This window comes from Eumetopias jubatus, unplaced genomic scaffold, assembly GCF_037043125.1.
Source record: "Eumetopias jubatus isolate StellerSeaLion01/CBP00866 unplaced genomic scaffold, mEumJub1_p1.0 scaffold_11, whole genome shotgun sequence".
Lineage (NCBI taxonomy): Eukaryota > Metazoa > Chordata > Mammalia > Carnivora > Otariidae > Eumetopias > Eumetopias jubatus.
Genome location: NW_028274817.1, coordinates 81,699 through 97,803, shown reverse-complemented (window position 1 = coordinate 97,803; position 16,105 = coordinate 81,699). Strand labels below are relative to the sequence as shown.

The 16,105-nt window shown below is 60.6% G+C and overlaps 2 protein-coding genes across 5 annotated transcripts in view; one reads left to right on the top strand and one right to left on the bottom strand.

Annotated features, from left to right (window-relative positions):
* Positions 1 to 40: 40 nt before the first annotated feature.
* On the top strand, positions 41 to 4,045 carry SSR4 (signal sequence receptor subunit 4). Of its 2 annotated transcripts, none has more exons than XM_028094397.2 (6): positions 41 to 159; positions 2,119 to 2,234; positions 2,981 to 3,055; positions 3,222 to 3,311; positions 3,619 to 3,684; positions 3,876 to 4,045. In XM_028094397.2, the coding sequence occupies exons 1-6, from the start codon at positions 93 to 95 to the stop codon at positions 3,978 to 3,980; spliced, it is 519 nt and encodes a 172-aa protein (XP_027950198.1). In that variant the 5' UTR covers positions 41 to 92; the 3' UTR covers positions 3,981 to 4,045. The 2 variants fall into 2 exon arrangements, with proteins under 2 accessions (XP_027950198.1, XP_027950197.1); XM_028094396.2 differs by having other exon boundaries at positions 46 to 159; positions 2,116 to 2,234.
* Positions 4,046 to 7,525: 3,480 nt separating this feature from the next.
* Positions 7,526 to 16,105, bottom strand: part of PDZD4 (PDZ domain containing 4) — a 28,110-nt gene continuing 19,530 nt past the window's right edge. The window contains exons 2-8 of one of the 3 annotated variants that reach the window (XM_028094399.1): positions 12,653 to 12,906; positions 11,572 to 11,662; positions 11,027 to 11,125; positions 10,047 to 10,109; positions 9,606 to 9,707; positions 9,195 to 9,305; positions 7,526 to 9,043 (exon numbers count right to left, since the gene is read on the bottom strand). In XM_028094399.1, coding sequence (XP_027950200.1) covers positions 7,526 to 9,043; positions 9,195 to 9,305; positions 9,606 to 9,707; positions 10,047 to 10,109; positions 11,027 to 11,125; positions 11,572 to 11,662; positions 12,653 to 12,906 — 2,238 coding nt within the window. The remainder of the gene's footprint in view (positions 9,044 to 9,194; positions 9,306 to 9,605; positions 9,708 to 10,046; positions 10,110 to 11,026; positions 11,126 to 11,571; positions 11,663 to 12,652; positions 12,907 to 16,105) is intronic. The other 2 variants (XM_028094398.2, XM_028094400.1) reach the window with 2 other exon arrangements.

The window sequence follows — 16,105 nt, the reverse complement described above, 5'->3', positions numbered from 1 at the left end:
TGGCTGCCACTGCTGCTTACGCGTCGCGCTTCCTCGTCTGCCCCTCGTGCTCTGGGGAGTCGCTCTCTTTTTCCCTCGGCAGAGAAGAGGCGATGGCGGCGCTGGCATCTATCGGCGCCCTGGCGCTACTCCTGCTGTCCAGCCTCTCCTGCTGCTCAGGTAGCGGCCTGGCCGGAGCTCCTTTCTGGCGAGCCTCTCTCCCACGACTGGTGGTGCGTGGGGGGAGGAGGGGTGCGGGCGAAGCAGGGTTCTGGGCCTTCTTCCTCCGAGAGGCAGGTGGCCTCGTGGCGCGGCGACCGAGGCCACCACGCGCTCTTGCACCACACACGTTTACCCAGCAGCCAGGCTTCTGGAAGAAACAGCCAAAGCTCCCCCCCCCGTCTGCTCCCGCGAGGAAGAGTCCCAGAGTCCGACCCGTGCGCCCGCTTCCCAGCTCCAGCAGGGAAAGTGACACACGTCCCTGCTCCCCTTCCGGAGCTCCCAGTCCCGGAACGGGGGTCGGACAAGAGCAAAACTCTGCAGCGTAGGGCGATCGGAGTGAGAAAGTAGGCTGGTGGGAGAGGAGCCACCGACCCGGTGAGGTGGGACCAGGCCTCCCCGGGCAGGGAGCTGTAAGTGAAGAGAGGAAGCAGAGATGTGCCGGGCAGAGGGACCACGAGCGTGGGCAAGTTAGATAGAAGCAGCAGAAGAGGAAAGAAAAGGTAAAAGGGGTTGGGAGGGGCGGAGGGCTTGGGTGCCAGGCCGGACTGTTGACTTCTTACCTAAGGCCCTGGTGTATTCTTAAGGGGCTTTTCAGCAGAGCCGAGCCACAGTCAGATCAGTGAACATTCTTGAGAGATTCTTAACACCTGGTGGCAGGGTTGAGCTCAGACTGGAGTCCAGAAATGTGTTTAGGTGGAGCTCCTTGCCAGAACCAGCGCTAAGCTTGGGGGGGGTGCCTAGAGTCGGTCCGGGATGCCTTCTACACGTTCACTTTACCTGCCCTGCTCAGGTCAGAGCCTTTGGTGCCTGGAGTGTTTCATCAGCCTAACTGCCTTTCCTGCCTGCACCCTCCTCACCTACCCCTTGGGAATTACCCATGGTGTAGCCAGTGATGTCTGGAAAGGACAAACCTGGCTGTAAAACCCTCTGGTGCTCCACAGGGTCCATAGGAAAACGGCCAAGCTTAGTGGGACACAGACGTGGCTCCTGAGAACCACCCCCCACTGATGTTCCCAGGCATCTTCCTTCTGCTGCTCGGACCCAAAGCTTCTCTGTCTCAGTCTAATGCATGGCTGTGCCAGCTCACATCCGGAGGGCAGCTGGCTGAGAACTTTCCCACTGGTAGCATCTGCTTGGCACCCTGTGATTTAGGCAGTGCCTTTCGTATAACCTGTAGGAGTTAGGCCTCTAGCAGTATGGAGGTGGCAGAGGCAGAGCGTCCTTTCTCTCCAGGCAGCCCTGTTAAAGGGGACAAACTGTGCCCATTTCCTTCCCTTGGGCAATGCTGGGTCCAGTCTTGGCCTTCTGTCAACTGTGGCTGGAGGCAGAGAGCCCTTCGGCTCAAGTCCTCATGCATTGCAAGCAGCACCATGCTTGGTTTCTGCAGAGGATGCCTTCAGTAAACTGTCCAGGGCCATGCATGTCACTGAATTGAAGTCCGTCTGCCCCCTGGGCTTCTGGGGTGCTCCAAGGCAGGCTGGAGCCCCAAATCATTGCATGGCTTCCCTGTCCACAGGTCCAGGTCCAGGTCCAGGTACCAGTTGTGCAGTGCATCCATCCAGCTGCTGCCCTTTCCGCCAATAAACACACACTTTGTACCTCTCCCTCCCTCCCTCCCTCCCTCCCTCAGGCTCTTTTGCCCTCACATTTAGGCTCCACCTATACAAAGCCTTTCTACCCATCCCACGTCCCCAGCCTGCCTCAGGGCCATCCCACCCTATCCCCCCCCCACCCTTACTGCTGCATTTCCGACTAAGCATTTTTATCTGTCTCCCACAGCCCACCCGACAGGTTGCAGAGGGCCCTGTGTGTCAGCTGACAAGGTCTGGGAAGTGGGTCTGGGTGGTCCCTTCTGCCCCCAGCCCCGCACGTTTAATTGGGCTTTACGTAGACATGTCTACCTCCTCCCCACAGCAGAAGCCTGCGTGGAGCCCCAGATCACCCCTTCCTACTACACCACCTCGGATGCCGTCATTTCCACTGAGACTGTTTTCATCGTGGAGATCTCCCTGACGTGCAAGAACAGGGTCCAGGTGAGGCAGTGGGGGTTCAGCCAGCAGGTGCTGGGCCAAGAGGCAGGCAGTGAGCCTGGGACCTGGGGCATCAGTTCCTCACTGGCAGCTGATGGGGTCAGACCCATGTACCCATGCAGACAGAATGAGGATTTTGAGTTAACAGGTATAGGAGAGAGAGGTCAGGGTATAGCCAGGCCAGACGGTTTAAAGCAGATGTTAAAAGAACGTTTTCCTGATCTGTTCTGCCTAGGTGCGAAAATGTAGGTAGACGTCTTTGCTGTGCCTGGTGAGAGCATATGCTGAAGTGAGAAACAGCAGGAGTTTAGCCCCCAGGCTCCTGTATCCCTTTTTCTGGTTGCTGTCTGCCAAGGTGTGGCCTTTCCGGTCTGGGTACAACATTCCTTGGGTGGCTCATTGGGCACCCCCTGACCCCAACACCCGCTTCCAGACTCAGAGGCATTACGAGTACACTTTAGTCATCCTGCCTCTGTTCACAGTTCACAGGCTAGCTGTGGGTTAGGGAGGCTAGGCCACAGGGGGTACGTGCCCCCCACACACACACACAGGGGAGACATGCAGAGAGGCAGTAACAGCATCGGTGGGTGTTGGCTTCCTGGCATGGCCCTGAGCTGTGGCAGGCTACCTCCATGGATCTCCCGTGGTGCTCTCTGCCCATAGGCCATGGGGGCTGCTGTGGGCAGCACAGTGGGGCTTCTGCTGAGCGCCAGAGAAGGGAGAAGGTGACTGTCTGTTCCCTCTCCCAGAACATGGCTCTTTATGCTGATGTCAGTGGAAAACAATTTCCTGTCACCCGGGGCCAGGATGTGGGGCGTTATCAGGTAAGGGATGCCATAGTTGTCATTTTGAGGGGAGGCCTCTCGCTCCCTGGCATGACTTTGAAGCCCTAGGGGCGGCCCGGTGGAGGAGGATTGAGGTTCTCTGACGTGGGCGGCCGGCGGCGGTACTGCCCGCTGCACCCACCCCTGCTGGACATCCCCAACCCAGGTGTCCTGGAGCCTAGACCACAAGAGCGCCCACGCAGGTACCTACGAGGTCAGATTCTTTGATGAGGAGTCCTACAGCCTCCTGAGGAAGGTGAGGGTCCATCACCTGGAGCCCCTCCCAGGCCTCCAGGAGGGAGGGTACCCCCCCACTTCCACAGCCGCCTCCACCCTGCAGCCCCTTCTCACTGAAGCTCCAGGCCCGTAGGGGCCTCACTTTCGCAGCACAGGATGGCCGGGTGGGCACCTCCCTGACCACTTGCCTCACCTGTCCCTGCACCTCCCATGCTCCTCTCTTGCCCGGTTCTCCTCTCTTCCATGACTCAGGCCAATGTTACTGCCTGTCCAACCCCTCCCCACCCCACCTGGCAGCACCCCTGACGCCAGCATCTCCCTTGCAGGCTCAGAGAAATAATGAGGACATTTCCGTCATCCCGCCCCTGTTCACAGTCAGTGTGGACCATCGGGTGAGTGGGCTGAAGAGGCTGCCTGGTCTCTGGGAAAGCAGGGAGCACACAGCAAGCCTCGCCCTTTTTGAGCGGTGGGATTGGGCTGTAGTTGGCCAGTGTGCCTTCGTGCCCTAGAGGGAGAGTGACTGGGGCGGGCTGGCTCCCTGCCCAGCTCTCCCCTGAGCTGGCTTTGGTCTCCTTTCTTGCAGGGCACCTGGAACGGGCCCTGGGTCTCTACCGAGGTGTTGGCTGCAGCCATCGGCCTAGTGATCTACTACCTGGCCTTCAGCGCCAAGAGTCACATCCAGGCCTGAAGGTGGCACCCCTGGGCTATTGCTACTTTCAATAAACAGTTGCTGGCTATAACCAGTATTCAGGACAGGGGGTCCTGACTCGCATTGTCGTGCCTTCTACACACGGGCAGAGCCGGGCAGCGGGCACCCGCATTCACCTGGACAGCGCAGGCACTGAGTACGGACGGGGCTGGAGCTCCTGAGCCTCGCGTGTTTGCTCTGCACTCTGCCATCGCAGGCTTTCCTTCCTTGGCCCCCGGTTCAGCCTTCCCTGCCCGCCTCCCCGAGTTCTGCCTCCTATCTCTCGTGGCTGCCTGCGCGGGTTTGGGCAGGGCGTGGGGTCGCTCTTCCACCCCACACGTGCTGTCTTTGGGCAGAGAGGACTGCCCCGTCCCGTCCTGCCCTCACCCAGCCACTGGCTGGACAGCTGCCCAGAGAAGGCCGGGCCGCCCCCAACTTCCCTGAAGTCCAGCAGCCACGGCACAGGTAGATGCAGGCCCAGCTGCCTTCAGAATGCCTCTGGGGTGGAGTCCTGGGTGGGAGCCAGTACTTCCCTTGCTGTTGCCGAGCAACACCCTGCCGGGGGGGGGGGGGGCGCCCTAGCTTGTGGCGGAGCTGAAGCCGCTAGCCAGGCAGCTGAGGAGCGCTCAGTCCACGCCCTACACACCGCTGCCTCTGTGTCCTCACTTCAGAGGCCCTGGGCAAGAACTGCCTCCTTACTCCCAAGGGCAGGGCTACAGCACACTTGGGGCTGAGTCCCCTGCTGATGGGCCAGGCTAGGAGTACTGGTGGGTGGGCTTTCTGGAGTTCAAGGGATGCCTGCTGCCCACCCCTCACTGCCAGGGAGTAAAGGGTCCCCACGTTCTGCCAACAGCCTTTGTGGGGGCAGACAGGGTGGACGATGGCAGCTGTCGGCCACTCAGTGGCTCTTGATTCTGCTCATTGGCAGTAGGACCCAAATGTGAAGTCACTGTTCCAGGGCATCAGTAGCTAAGGGTTGCTAGCCCTCCCGGTACCGCCTTTCACAGAGTCCCAGTGTTGGCTTCTACGTGGCAAGGGACTCCAGTTTATGGGCCTGTCTTGGCCCCACATCCCAAGAGCACTGGGTCTCCAGCACTCCCCTCTCCCCCACGGCAAGAATGGAGTGCCTCTAGTGCCCACAGGGTGAGCCCCCGCAGCCACTGAAGAGGGATGCCAGGGCAACAGTTGGCCTCCGTCTCCAGCTGACCTCCAGCCAGTATCCTGCAGCAGGGACTGGGCCCTTGGAGTCCCATCCTTCTCCACAAGGCCTGCTTGGGGCCCGGGTATCCCCTCCAGACGAAGAGATGTGCCCAGTGCTGGACTCCAGAGGCCTCAGAGGGCAGAGGAAGCCGACAGCTCCAGAACCAGCCCCCACCCCTTGGGCTCCCATGTGCTCCTCACCGACAAGCACTTTCCTCCCTTCCTGCTTGCTGATGTTCCAGACCTACCTTGTGATGTGCTGGGCCTTCCCTCCCAGCTCCTCAGGCAGCAGCTCACAGATGTGGCCAGCCTTCCCCGCAGAGCAGTTGGCTTCTGGGAACACTTGCTCGAATTTCTAGCTCATGCCCATCTCAGCAAATCAGGGAAATTAACGAAAGGCCTGTGCTGATGTTTCAACAGAATCTTCATGCGTCCTTGCTCGCTTCAGCTGCTGGCGGTGTCCTGTGTGTGTCAGGAGACTGAGCTCCTTCACTGCTGTACTGCCCAGCGCAGGGGGTGACACACACACACACACACACACACACACACACACACACACACACACACACACACACACACACACACACACACACACACACACACACACACACACACACACACACACACACACACACACACACACACACACACACACACACACACACACACCCCAAGCTGGAGCCCCGGGACCCCACCTAACACTTAGTGTAGTTTCTGGCACTTAGCAGAAGCCCCGTGGTTTGCTGCACTGAATGGGACCTCGAGCATCTGGCTGCCCCTCTGGGAGTTCCCAACATGGAAGGGTCCTCTGTGGCCACCTGGATGTTCATTTACTCGGCAGTCTCCGTGCTCGGCACTGTGGGAGCCCCCAAACAAGGAGGGTAGTTTGTGCCTTTCATAAGTTCCCAACTCTGTGCCCCTTCTAGGGCTCTTCCTGAGCTGGAGGGTAGAGGAGGGTAGAACCCGCTTCTCAAGGGTTCCACTGGACCAGTGTTGGCCTCATCCACATGGCGGAGGCCTGGCTTAGCACTGGTGGCAAGGCCTGCCTCTGGGCATCACCCCTGTGACTTCACACTTCTGAGACAATTCCAGTGACTGTCCCGCCTCTCAGAGTAGAAAAGGGACTTCAGAAGACCTGGCAGTTCCTCAGTGACAGAAAACACAGAGGCACAGCTTTCAATTGGCCCATGCCTTGCCCATGCCCGCCCTGCCACCCCCACCAAAACCCACATCTCTTTCCCCAGCCCGATGAAGATGAAAATGAACACAAGAGAGGCCAAGAGTCACCTCAAAAAGGCAGCTTGCTTTATTCCCTCGATGCTGACGGGGGGCAGGGGTGGGCAGCCTGTCTGCCTCCAGTCTGAGGCTCTCTGAGCTAGAGGGGCCCTGGGGTCTGGGCCTGGTTCACATTTGCAGAGTGGGGTGCAGAGCACCTTCTCCCATGTCAGCCCAGCTGGCCAGGCCCGGCTCTCTCCGGTCCAGGCCTCTCCCTCAGCTCGGCGTGGGTCTTGTCACCAAGGTCTTCCCCTGCTACTTATGTCTTGGCTCTCCCTCCGTCATCGGGGAAGGAAGTGGCCCCCAGGGTGGGCCTCACAAGCCACATCAGAGGCTCCCCGTCCCCATACCTCAGAGTGGAGACCACCAAGAAAGCTGCTTCCCATTTTCCCCTTCCCCAACCCTTCCCCTCCCCCTGCCCCAGCCCTCCCTCTCTTCCTCCCCCCCCCCACCTCCTCCCCAGCCATCACTGCGGGTTCCACTTTTGTCAGGCTGCCTGAAGGAGCTGCCAGCCCCCGGAGCAGGTCCACAAAACAGAAAAACAACAATTGGCAAGCACAGAAAGGAGAAAAAAACCACAAAACTCAGGGTTGCCTTTGTCTACAAATAACCAAGGCTCCCGGCAGGGGGCGAGGCTGCTCCAAAGCCAGGGATTCTCTTGTGCTTAGGGCAGTCCTCTTGGCTCTGCTTTCCAGGTCGCCCTTCCTGTCCCCGAGCACCCGCACAGAGAGCTCTGGAGGGCGCGTGCGCGCGTGCACGTCCATGTGCCAGGGCCTGTGATGCGCACACCCGCCAGCACGAAGCTGAAGGGGTGCCTGCTACGGGTCTGCCCCCCATGCCAGCTGTCGCCGTGGTCGCTGTACTTGGAGAGCAGGAAGTAGCCGACGGAGAGAAGCGTCCCTTCTCCTGGGGGCTTCTCTCTGGTCACAAAATCCCATGCGCACACACACACACACAGGTGCACACACACAGACACACACTAGATTCTAAGGGAGAGTAGGGGACAGGGTCTTGGGAGGCTCACTGGACCTGGGCTGGAGCAGAGGGCCTGCACTGGAGCACAGCGGGGCTCAGACAGTGGTGACGGAGAGCAGAGGGTTGTAGACCCGCTTGCCGTCGGCAGAGCGAGTGCCGTGGGCCAGCATCTCCTGGATGGTGATCCAGTTGTCCAGGATCTTCTTGTTCCGCTTTTTCATGGTCTTGCGGTGGCTCAAGGCAATGATGTTGAGCTCAGCCTTGCTGTCGCCGTTCTGCTGCTCCCTCAGGCACTCCAGCCGGCTCTGCATCATGAACTCGCGCCGCTTCCGCTGCTCCCGGGCCCGGATCAGGTGCTGCTTCCGCTCCTCCTTGCTCCAGTAGCGGCCCATCTTCATCTCGCTCACCGCGTCATCATCCGTGGTCATGCCGCTGCGTTCCTCACGGATCTTCAGGGCCCGGGCTTTGAGGAGGCGATCACGCACGGGCCGCTTGGCCACATAGCGGGTCCCATCGCTGCGCACCTTAACCTTCCACTCCATGCGGGGTGCTTCGGGGGCCACCGCTGCCCCACCCACCCGAGGACCAGCAGCCAAACTCAGGGGGCCACGGCCCAGCTCTTCCAGGCCGCGCGGCGGGGCCAACTGCACGCAGCTGTGGTAGTGCTCGCTCTCCTGGCCCTGGCCGCGGTGGCGCCGAGAGAGGTAAGGGCTGCCTTCGGGGCCCACGCGCTCCAGGGTCACGCCCGTCTTGGGGCTTCGGCGGACACGCTCCTCTGAGTGCTGTCTCCTGCCCCCCTCGGGATCCCGGGAGAGAGATCGGAACTTGGCGGGGCTCCCCTGCGGGGCAGCTGCCTTGGGGTGGGCGGTGACCGTGGGGCCGGAGGGGGTCCGGTTCAAGTTGGAGTTGCCGGCAGCAGCCCGCCTCAGGGGGCTCTCTGGCAAGGGCTCGGCGAGCAGTGGGGTGCTGCGGCAGCTCTCCCCCGTGTTGTAGGCGCTGGTGCTGTCCTTGTCCGACTTCTCGGGCAGCTCGGAGATGTCAGACAGCTCGTGCTTCTTGGGCTCACTGGCCCCCAGGTCATAGAGACTCTCCTCCTCCAGCAGCCAGGCCTTCATGCAGCGCTCCCGCAGCTGCTGCATCTTCTGCGCCCGCAGGATGTTGCGGCACTTGAACTCCAGGTGCCGTAGCTCCTCCTCCAGCATGGCCATCTCGTGGCCCAGGCTCTCGTTGCGGTTCACATCCAGGGCGCCGTTGCCGCCCGAGGCTCGGGGAAAGAGCAGGCCCAGCTGGTTACCATTCTCCAGGTGGCCCCTGATCTCCAGCAGCTCCCGGTAGCGCTCATACTCCTCGTCGGTGAGGCCCGGGATGTCGCCAGCCCCCAGCCCTGCCCCCTCTGCCAGCAGCGAGTCCATGCTGAAGTGGAGGTCCCGGCTCTTGCGCAGGGCACCGGGTGTGTTGGCGGCGCTGGCGGGCTCATCCCCCAGCAGGTCATGCTCGGAGCTCTCCTCGGTGCGGGTGCTCTCATCGGTGCGGCCCACCCCACTGTCCAGCTCCTGGCTATTGCTCAGGCCCGTGCCCGCATCGGGGACCCCTTTCTCCTCTTCATTGCCAAGCTGGGGCAGAAAGATGAGCCCCACTCAGTATGGGTCCCACAGGCCAGGGTCGGGATCAGAAGGGCCTTTGGGTCCAGTCCATCTCCCTCATGCCCCAGCCCCCTGGCCTCCCACCGGCGCTCCCCGCTGCCCGCCCTGCCTCCTTCCTCACCTGCTGGGCAGGGGGGGATTTCAGCTTCCGTGCACGCAGCTCCCCCTCATGGTCAGAGCCAAAGTCATCCAGAAAGTCATCCCGGTCACTGTCCTTCCACCGCTTTGCCAGCTGCAGAGACAGAACTGTGCTGTCCCCACCGCTTTGAGGACTGCCCCAGACACCACCCCACCGATGACCTTTTTAGGTCCCATACCCGGTCTCCTGGTTTCAATTAAGTTGAATAACCCGAGAGAGGGTGGCCCCGGTACACTCGGCCAGAGGCCCAAGGGGAAATGGGCCCCAAAGACACCACCCACCCTTCATCAGTGCCAGGTTGCTGGCATGCCTGTGCCCTTGTCACAGACCAGCAGCTCCCACAGAAAGCCCGACGTCAGGGGTCCCAGAATATCCTGCCTGGCGCACACACACCTGGCTCTCAGGCCGGGCCACCAGCAGGGAGATGTTGGTGTTCTCCTCCTGGCTCAGAATGGCCACTGCCTCCTCCCGGTTCTGGACGTCCACACCATTTATCTGTGACAAGCCAAGGGACCATCACAAAGAATGCCAGGGCTGGCTCTGGGGTGGACCCTGCCCTGATGGAGCTGCAGGGACCCCCTCGTGGGGAGCTCCAAGCAGAGCACCCTGGCCTAGAAAAGGCTCTTGAGCTCTGACAGGATGGAAACCAACTGAGCATGTGGCCTCTTCCTGGGAGCCCCCCGGGGCAGTTGTACGGGAGAGGAGACCCAGCCCCGGGTTCAGGCACAGCAGGAGAGAGCTGGGACTGGCTAAGGAGAAGTCACTGAGCAGCCAGTAGAGTGTGGGGCCTCAGTCAGGCCTCCCCGCCCCGCCCCCCGCCCCCCGCCCACTCACCTGGATGATACGGTCTCCCTCACGGATCCGGCCGTCTTTGGCTGCAATGCTATTGGGGTTCACCTGTAAGGCAGATGCATCATGGGGACCGGACGCCCTTCGCTCCGGTTCCTTTTCAGTAGCAAGGGGCAGCCTCACCTTGGGGAGGTCCCAAAGCAAACTAAAGTCTCCTTGCTTGCTCCCTCTTCAGCTCAGACTGGAAGCTTCCGAGCCCCAGGCGGCAGGGACAAAACAGTGGGTCTTGAGCTAGTCACCTCTCCCCAGCACGAGCCAGCCAAAAGCTCCCCAGCCTCTGCCACCACCCCCAGGTCCAGGCCCACCCCCAGCCGGCACTCGTATGCTCCTGTGCAGGGAAGCCTGTTCTTTTCCATGTCAGAGGCTGGGTGAATGCAGGAAACCAAACAGTTACACACACACACACACACACACACACACCAGCCTTGGGGCTCGATGGGCAGTAAGATATTCGTACAAAGGTAGACTTGATGAGAGTGTGGGGGCAGCTGGCGAGCCATCCGCCCTCCTGTGGACACACACGCGTCTGCCACGGACAGGTGGGGAAGCACAACCCTGTGACTACCAGGAGGGGCTTAGCATCACAGGGCCCAGACCTCAGCCTTGCTCACCGTCCCAGCCTGGGCACAAGTCTCCTGGGGAGGACGGCCTGGCCGAACACACACTGAAGCCGCTAGCTGCCCCGTATGATGCTAAGCAGGCCCCGCCCCTGGCAGCCGGGGCTTTCCGGGCAGCCTCAGAGCCCTGGGCGGCATGGAGAGGCCACAGAGATCGGACAGCGTGCGGACTCTCCGTGTGTCAGACCCCACCTCCGCACCTGCCACCACAGTGCCCTCCCCTCCCCGCTGCCGGTGCCGTACAGATGGATGCCATCCGCGTCCAGCCCAGATGTCCTAGCACACAAAGAGGAGGCATGGAGCCCCACTGCCTCCTAGAAGAGCCACTCCCGCACCCTGCCTTCATACCTCTCCAACGTAGATGCCCAGGTCCTCCTCATCATCCGTGCGGTAGCAAACCATCAGGCCGAGCTTGTCCCGGTGGTTGGTCTTATACAGCTCCACCTCCTGCCACAGGGGCCATGCGGGAAGCAAAGGAAGAAAGCCCCCAAAACGTGTGAGCGAGGAGGCATGCTACGGGGGTGGCAGCCACGGCCCAGCCCCAACCCCAGCAGCACGCCCCCGGAGCCAAGTTTCCTGCCTCCAGCTTGGAGGGTCTCTCTTACCACCCCGAGTGGCACACGTGTGCCGTGGTCTCCCCTGCCAGGAAATGCCTGAGACACACACGAGACACACAGGACACGCAGGACACAGACATGCGTGGGACACAGACTCGCTTACACAGACTGACTAAGGGACCTCACCCATGCCCTCCCCAACTCAGCCCGTGAGCCTGAGTAAGCAGCCGCGCTTCGGCAAGGGCCACGAGGCTCGGCTGCCTGGGGACAAGAGGAGCCAGGCCTGAGCTGGGCTGCCGACAGCCATCCCTGCCCTGGCCTGGCCACCTGGCTCACCTCATACTCCAGCTCGTCCATACGGTCTGCCTCCTGCGGGCCGCCCTCCATGAACTCCGCCGGGTCATAATACTCATGGCTGATGGGGGGGCTGCCCAGGAGAAGGGGGGTCAGGCCAGCCATCTGCTCCTCTAGTGCCCTAGCCCCGGCTCCCGGGCTGGCCGGTCCCAGTGAGCTCGGCATGGAGCCCCTCCTTCTGAGCTACATGCATCCATGCAAAGACCAGGAATGCTTCTTGAACGGGAGTGTGCAGGGGTCTGCACTGAGGACACAGGCATGCCTAGCTCTCCCCACCCCATGCCACCCTGTCGCCCAGCCCAGCCCAGCCGGCAGGGTACCAACTTCTCCAAACTGCAGGTTCCCCTCCCACCCGGCACCGGCCCCCCCGCCCCCCCTCATGCAACGCCCCCAGGAGTTATCCAGGCCCCAGAGGACTGCTGGGGAGTAGAGGAGGACCCACTCTACCTCCAGGGGCAGCCCTCCTTGCCCCAAGGCTAAGCGTGCCTGCTGGCGGCCAGGGGCCTCACTCTCTGCGGAGGAGGGGATCCCGGGACCACCCCTCTGCAGCACGGGTTTAGAGGAGCGGAATGAGCCACCGGGCCTGGATGAGAGGCCCTTCTTCCGACTGGGCCAGAAAGAAGCCGAAGAGATGGAGGAAGTTCAGAGCAGGGGAGGGTGGGACAGACAAGGATGTGAGAAGATTCAAGGAGGCAGAAGACGATGGACGGCAGAGGAGAAGAGAGGATGGAGGACGGGGAGGGGCTGAGGCCCTCAACCTTCCAGGAGCAGGCTCCCAGGATGCTCCTCCCTTGGCCCTGGGGGGTAGATACCAAAGGGAGCCTGGGTGTGAAGCCTCCCCCCCTCCACCGCCCCCGGGCCCTAGCCTGAGGCGGTAGAGGCCTAGAGATTGCTGAGCCCTTGGATGCCACAGTCAGCTCTGGAGGCCAAGGAGCCTGCTTCCTGCCTGAGAGGGCGGGCCAGTCGGGGTCTCCCTGCCACGCCCAGAGCTGCGGCGACGTAGCCTCTGGGGGGCGTGCCCTCTCCGGAGGCAGGGCCCGGGGCCCTCCTGAGGGCGACTCACAGCTCAGACAGGACGTACGGCTCCAGGATGACCATGGGCGGGGTGGGCGGGCGCAGCTTGCCCAGCGCCATGATATGCTCAAAGGTGATGTCGGTCTGAGTGCCACTGTCCACCAGCTGCAGGTCATGGCATGAGCTGTCCCCCCGGAGGCGGGGGCTGCGTCTCAGCACCTGGATCACTAGAGGCTCCTTGGAGGAGCGCAGGGCCTCCAGGGTTTGCTCCTGAGACAGCTTGGAGAGCTCCTTCCCGTTCACCTGCGGCAGAGACACGCCCCCGTGAGAACCCGTCGACCCACACCCCAGTCTCCTCAACCAACGAGTGTGCTCTCCACCCTCATTCCCGGGTGAGCCCCGCTTCTCAGCCCTACCCCTACACAGTGCTGTCTGGGGATGAGGGAGCCCCCATGACTAGGCACTGGGTCTGGGGGCTCGGCCCCCGCCCTAGAACATCCTCCAGCAGGAGCCACCCACACTTCCATCCTCCTTACTCCAGGACCTGCTTCTCGTTCTGGCAGCACCGAGGCCAGAGCACTAGGAGATCTGCAGAGTCCCCCTTGGCAATGACTGCGCATCCTGACATCAGGGCTGGAGGAAGACCTTGACCCCTCTCCCAGTGGGAGTCAGTCCATAAATGGGTTCAGGCAGGAGGACAGAAAAGAGTATGTAGCCATGAAGGACAGCATCTCTGTCCTCAAGGCAATGACGGAGTCGCTGAAGAGAAAAGGTGACACACACAGAGCCTCCTGACATGGCAAGACAACCTAAGGGAGGTGCCAAGGAAGTGAGCCTTCTAAGATCACCGCCATTTCTTGGGCACTGATGTGCATCTCCCCCGAATCCTGATCTCAACAACCCATTATGCAGATGAGAAAACCGAAGTTCAGCAAAATGAAGGGAGTGAGTCAAGGTCACGAGCCCGCCCGGGCTGCATAGTGGTCTGAGCCAGGGAGAAGGCTGGCCTGGTGAAGCCTCACGGGAAGAGCAGGGCCACAACGGGCGGAGGGTGGAGGGTGGAGGGTGGAGGGTGGAGGGTGGAGTGCTTTCTGGGGCCAGCTGGGTGGAGCAAGGTGTGCCCTCAAGGGACTTGGGGGGGCCCAAGGCTGGCCCCAGCCCAGCCACTGATTTCTGCAGCAGCCTGTATGCCTTGGGCCCTGGGATGGTCACTTTTGGGCGAGTGAATCAGGTACCACAAGCTGTGACCTCAGGGTGCTCCTTGGTGTGGAGGCAAGTAGACTAAGGACCAAACAGACACAGCCAGCATTCAGGGAAGGTGCCATGAGAGCAGTGAGGGGCGGGAGGCAGGGATCAGGAAGCAGCTCCTGGAGGAAGGGGATGGCAGGGTCTCCTAATCCACTCAGCAGCTCGTGGAAGGGCTGTTCTGGGCCCAGGGAGGACACACACCAGCGGGGATACTCCAAATGGCTACACCCGGTGGGTAACCATGGAACCAGACCTTTGAGAGGCTGCTAAGGAAGCAGAGGGCCGGCCACACCCCATCTAGGAAGGGGGTAGGGAAGGCCCCCTGAGCAGAGGGCACCTGGCCCGCATCAGAGGAAGGGAGAGAGGGAGGCTTGTGAGTCCCTGCCAGTCCGCGCGGAGAGTGCAGGGCCCGCGGACCCAACACCTGCCCACCGAAAAAGGGGAGAAGGGCCGCACTTGGGCACAGTGGCCGGGTTGTCCCGGTCTCCGAATTCCCACAGTGCCATCTCTGTCCCTGGGTGTCTCAGGGGTTTGGGAGTTCTGCAGAGAGATGCCCAATCCAACTGCAAAATCGTGTCTCCAGGCTGCTACGTAAGAGACTAACCCCTGGGTGTCATCCCAGGGAGAGGTCTGTCTTAGGAAAGCAAATAATTACCTATCTGCTACTTCATTATGTCCTTGTAGATAAGAATCTCAGTACTGACGTCTCCCCTCTCCACAAACTCACCGTGGTCAGAAAAAAATGTTTTAGCCAATCTGGTCTACTTATAAAAGAAACACAGGTTCATCGTAGAACATTTGAAAAATAGAGAAAACCATAAGGAAGAGCACAAGCATCTGCCAAGAAGGTATTAGTTGCCAACTAAGGGTAAGTGTGAGAATGTGGTCGGTACCACCGGAGAGGAGGCAGTATAAAGGCGGGGGGTGGGGGGGTGAAGGCTGAGTGCACGGGAGAAATTCTTCGGGAAGCTGCAGGCCGGGCAGTGTGGGAAAGGCTGTAGACAGAGGGAATGTGAGGGATGGCCTGGAAGACCCTAGAAGAGGCGATTGTGAAGCTGTCTGGAAATCTGTGAGCCAGCCGTTACCAACACTTTGATGGACTGATCTTACAACGGAATGCATTATATTCAAAACAAAAGCAGTAAGTACTCCAAGCTCATGACTTTCTAATTATCTTACTACACTCTCGTATTTGTGCCTAGCGTGTCTGGGGACAGGAGATGCTATATAATGGCGTGTGCCTGTGCGTCTCTTCCCGTGCTGGGTGACATCATGCCGCGATGGGGATATTTACACCACGGAAATCAGCAACTGCTCCAAACCAGGGCTTTTTGTCTCGGACATTGACCAGCTCCCCACTGCCCTTAAGTCAAGGGCTCCCCTAAAATGCAGAAGGGGCTGGGCTGTCCTCAGTATCTCCAAGGGCTACGTGTCCCCCTGAAACTCCCGCAGCAGGGCCACAAGTGTGCAACAGGAGGGCTCAGGTGACATTGAGAAACGCAGGAATGTCTTTCTCCCTGGAATCTGTTGGTTAGCCTGCGGCCATGTTGCTATGGAAACTGGGCCCAGAGAGTGGGGAGGGGGGTGCAGGGTGGGCTGGGACGTCAAGAGGAGGGTGGGCACCTGCAGAGATGGGGTCATCACAGGGAGGCCGGGGGTGCCCAGCAGCCTTCCCCTTGACCCACATGCTCTTTCAGCTTCCTCTCTCCTCTTCCTCAGTCAGTGGAGGCTCCCAAGCTAATGAAGATAAGTGGGGCAGAGACAGGCCGTGACCAGTTAGAAATGAGCCCCTCCCAGAGCAGGTGAGGGCTACGGGCAAGGTGGGGAAGTGTGGGGTGATGAGCAAAGTAGCCCGGGGCCAGGCACACAGTACCGACCCAGTGCTCTGCCTCAAGCCCTGCCCTCGTCCTGCCAACATGAGTTACAGAAAGACCACAGGTGCCTGCTCGTCTCAGCACGTCTGAACCCAGGCCGGCTTGCCCTCAGATTCGCCACCTTGAGTCACATGCAAATGTCTCCACAGGCCCAGAGGCTCTCCCCACCAAGACACCCAAGACCCACTCCCGCTCACCACCTCCCTCCCCTGCTGCCACCACTCCAAGCCCCTGACAAACTATCCAAACTGGAATCAAAATCCTAAATGGACAAAGCAAAACTGCCTACCGTGGAGGTGAGAGAACAATGTCCATGATGTTGGAATAGAGAATTCTTAAGATGAACAATGGGAAAGCAAGAATGGAAGACATAAATTTGA

Bases quoted from the DNA above. Each gene is read 5' to 3' on its own strand.
- SSR4 (XM_028094396.2), top strand. From the start codon at position 93: ATGGCGGCGCTGGCATCTATCGGCGCCCTGGCGCTACTCCTGCTGTCC. The intron at 2,235-2,980 runs GTGAGGCAGTGG...TCCCTCTCCCAG, and splicing joins CGTGCAAGAACAGGGTCCAG to AACATGGCTCTTTATGCTGA. The intron at 3,685-3,875 runs GTGAGTGGGCTG...CCTTTCTTGCAG, and splicing joins CAGTCAGTGTGGACCATCGG to GGCACCTGGAACGGGCCCTG.